This window comes from Cryptomeria japonica, chromosome 8 (genome assembly GCF_030272615.1).
Source record: "Cryptomeria japonica chromosome 8, Sugi_1.0, whole genome shotgun sequence".
NCBI lineage: Eukaryota > Viridiplantae > Streptophyta > Pinopsida > Cupressales > Cupressaceae > Cryptomeria > Cryptomeria japonica.
Genome location: NC_081412.1, coordinates 8,944,765 through 8,947,124, shown reverse-complemented (window position 1 = coordinate 8,947,124; position 2,360 = coordinate 8,944,765). Strand labels below are relative to the sequence as shown.

Below are 2,360 nucleotides of genomic sequence, written 5' to 3'. Positions count from 1 at the left end.
CACTAATGAAGATGACAATCTAGAACCTAGTAGAGATGTATGTAGAATAAAATCCAGAGACAAAGGTGTCTTCTCTAAAGACAAAGGTGCCTCCTCCAAATGTTGCTCAATAGTGGCCACAGTCATGTCAAACTGTGAAGAATGATCGTGTGGGTAATGAACAAGAGAGAAAGAAGGTTCTCCCTCAACATCTGAAGAAGACGAAGTGACTTCATCAAAGAGAAGATGTATCCACTCAATAGTGTCCTCCAAGTCTGCAAGATAGGACTCACAAAACAAACCTTTAATGTATGTCAAGTAATCATCCCAAGTAGTTGTGTTTGGAAGACAATGAATGTCTTGTTGCACTGAATTAATGGAACCCATGGATGTAGCAGTACTAGTATCATCGGAAACAACAGTCAATGTAGGAGATGAAGTATCAGCACATGTCTCTTGAACCTCAGTTGAAAGAATACCAAGATTCACTCAACCATATTGAATCTCCTCAAAAGTGTCCACACTAGATGCCTGAGTGTGTACATCAGCTGAAGGAACAACAGAGGAAAAATGTGAGAAGGTGTATACTCGAGATTGATGATCTACCTCCCCAACTGCAACAATATCTCTGCTATGCAAATCCTGAATAATTACAGAATCTGGAGTGAACTCAACACTTTTCCCTTCCCCACCATGTGTGATCTGATAGATAGAAAGGATATTTGTTGACAATGAGGGCACACAAAGGACATCATTGAATGATCCTTCGTCTATGTCAATAGATCCTTTCCCACAAACACGCATATATGTGTTGTTAGCCATTAGAATGTTTGGTGATGAACAGGTTTCAAATGAAGAGAACATATCCTATGATGAAGCCATATGATGTGAAGCTCCATAATCAAGGATCCATCTCCCTAACTTAGAATCTGTGATTGCAACAAGTGCTTTCCCTTTTTGTTTCTCTGACTTAGAATTAGATGAAGATGAAGAATCCTTTGACATTCTTGAAGGTAAATTGATTTTATTCTTTGCCATCAATTTGTTTTAAATAAAATTGATGTTTAGCATGCCCAGATTTCTTGCAATATGCACAAGTGGGCTTCTCCTTTTTAGAAGATTCATTTTTCGAGGAAGAGGACTCAGATTCTTTCTGTGGCTTGTTCTTTTTCTTCTTTTGTTTCTGATCAAGATTCCCTGATTCTTTCTGTACCTTAGGTTCACTAGCAATCAAAGCTTGTGACTTGGAAGTTTTGATGATTCCCATTTGAATTAGCTTCGCTTCTTCTTGGATTAGAAGATCTGAAAATGCATCAAAAGTGGGTTGTACATATGCAGTTCCCATAGAAATCCTATTGGTATGAAAGCCAGAAATAAACACAGAATACTCTTGACCAAGCTTGGATAACACATTGAGAATCAATTGTAAATCCTCCTTAGTAATCTTGCAATCTGTTAACTGTATTCTTAGTTGCTTTATCTTGGAGATATAGTCTTGGATGTTGTTGAAACTTTTTGGATCAAGATTCATCAGATCATTATCAATCTGATAACCCCTAATCTTGTCAGTTTTACCATACAAATTTTCAAGTGTATACCAAGCCTCCTTTGGTGTCTTGCATGATTCAAGATGAAATTGTAAATCAAAAGAGACTAGTGAACAAATATAACCAAGAGCTCTCTCATGATTGATCTCCCATGCTTGAAGAGCATTAGCATCAGTAGGTGCAGGAATAGATTCTTTGACATAGCCAGTGCAACCTTTTTCCCTTAGATAATTCCATACTGATTTTTTCCATGTTTCATAATTATATGGAGTTAGGAGTTCAATTTGAATTTTCCCCATTATACTAACACAAAACACGAGAAACCAAATCACCACAAGATCATCCCCCCAAATTCACTAAATCAATTATCCCCCCCAGAAAAATATGATTATGGCACTTTATAAATTAGTGCGTTTACAATTCTAGAGTGTTTTTCAGAGTTTTACAATGTCCAAATGTGGACACAAATACTGAAGATACAATAAAATTTCAGAATTACAACCTTAAAATAGCACCAATGGATAGTGCTCAGAAAAATATTAACTTTCAAAAAATGAATCACCTCGCTCTGAGGTCATATATGAAAGTTATAGCCGTTTGAAGTTGAAAAATGAGGATTGTCCTTTAGATCTGATGAAAAACTTGATTTTCTGGAAAATAAGGATCACATAAGAAAAATCTGATTCCACCACTGCGAAGCCCGCGAAATTTTGTCCCAAATCAAAAAAAATTGCTCTGTAAAACTCCACCATAGCCCGCGAAATTTTGTCCCAAATCAAAAAAAATTGCTCTGTAAAACTCCACCATATGCTCAAGATATGGCACTTCGAAGTT

At 36.5% G+C, this 2,360-nt stretch overlaps 1 protein-coding gene across 1 annotated transcript; it reads right to left on the bottom strand.

Moving 5' to 3' along the window:
• Positions 1-1,003: 1,003 nt before the first annotated feature.
• On the bottom strand, positions 1,004-1,825 carry LOC131857473 (uncharacterized). Its single transcript, XM_059210112.1, has one exon. It carries the CDS (start codon positions 1,823-1,825, stop codon positions 1,004-1,006), a length of 822 nt encoding a protein of 273 aa, XP_059066095.1.
• Positions 1,826-2,360: the final 535 nt, after the last annotated feature.

What these genes read in the sequence shown, in the direction of transcription:
- LOC131857473 (XM_059210112.1), bottom strand. Translation starts at nt 1,825, where the DNA reads ATGGGGAAAATTCAAATTGAACTCCTAACTCCATATAATTATGAAACA.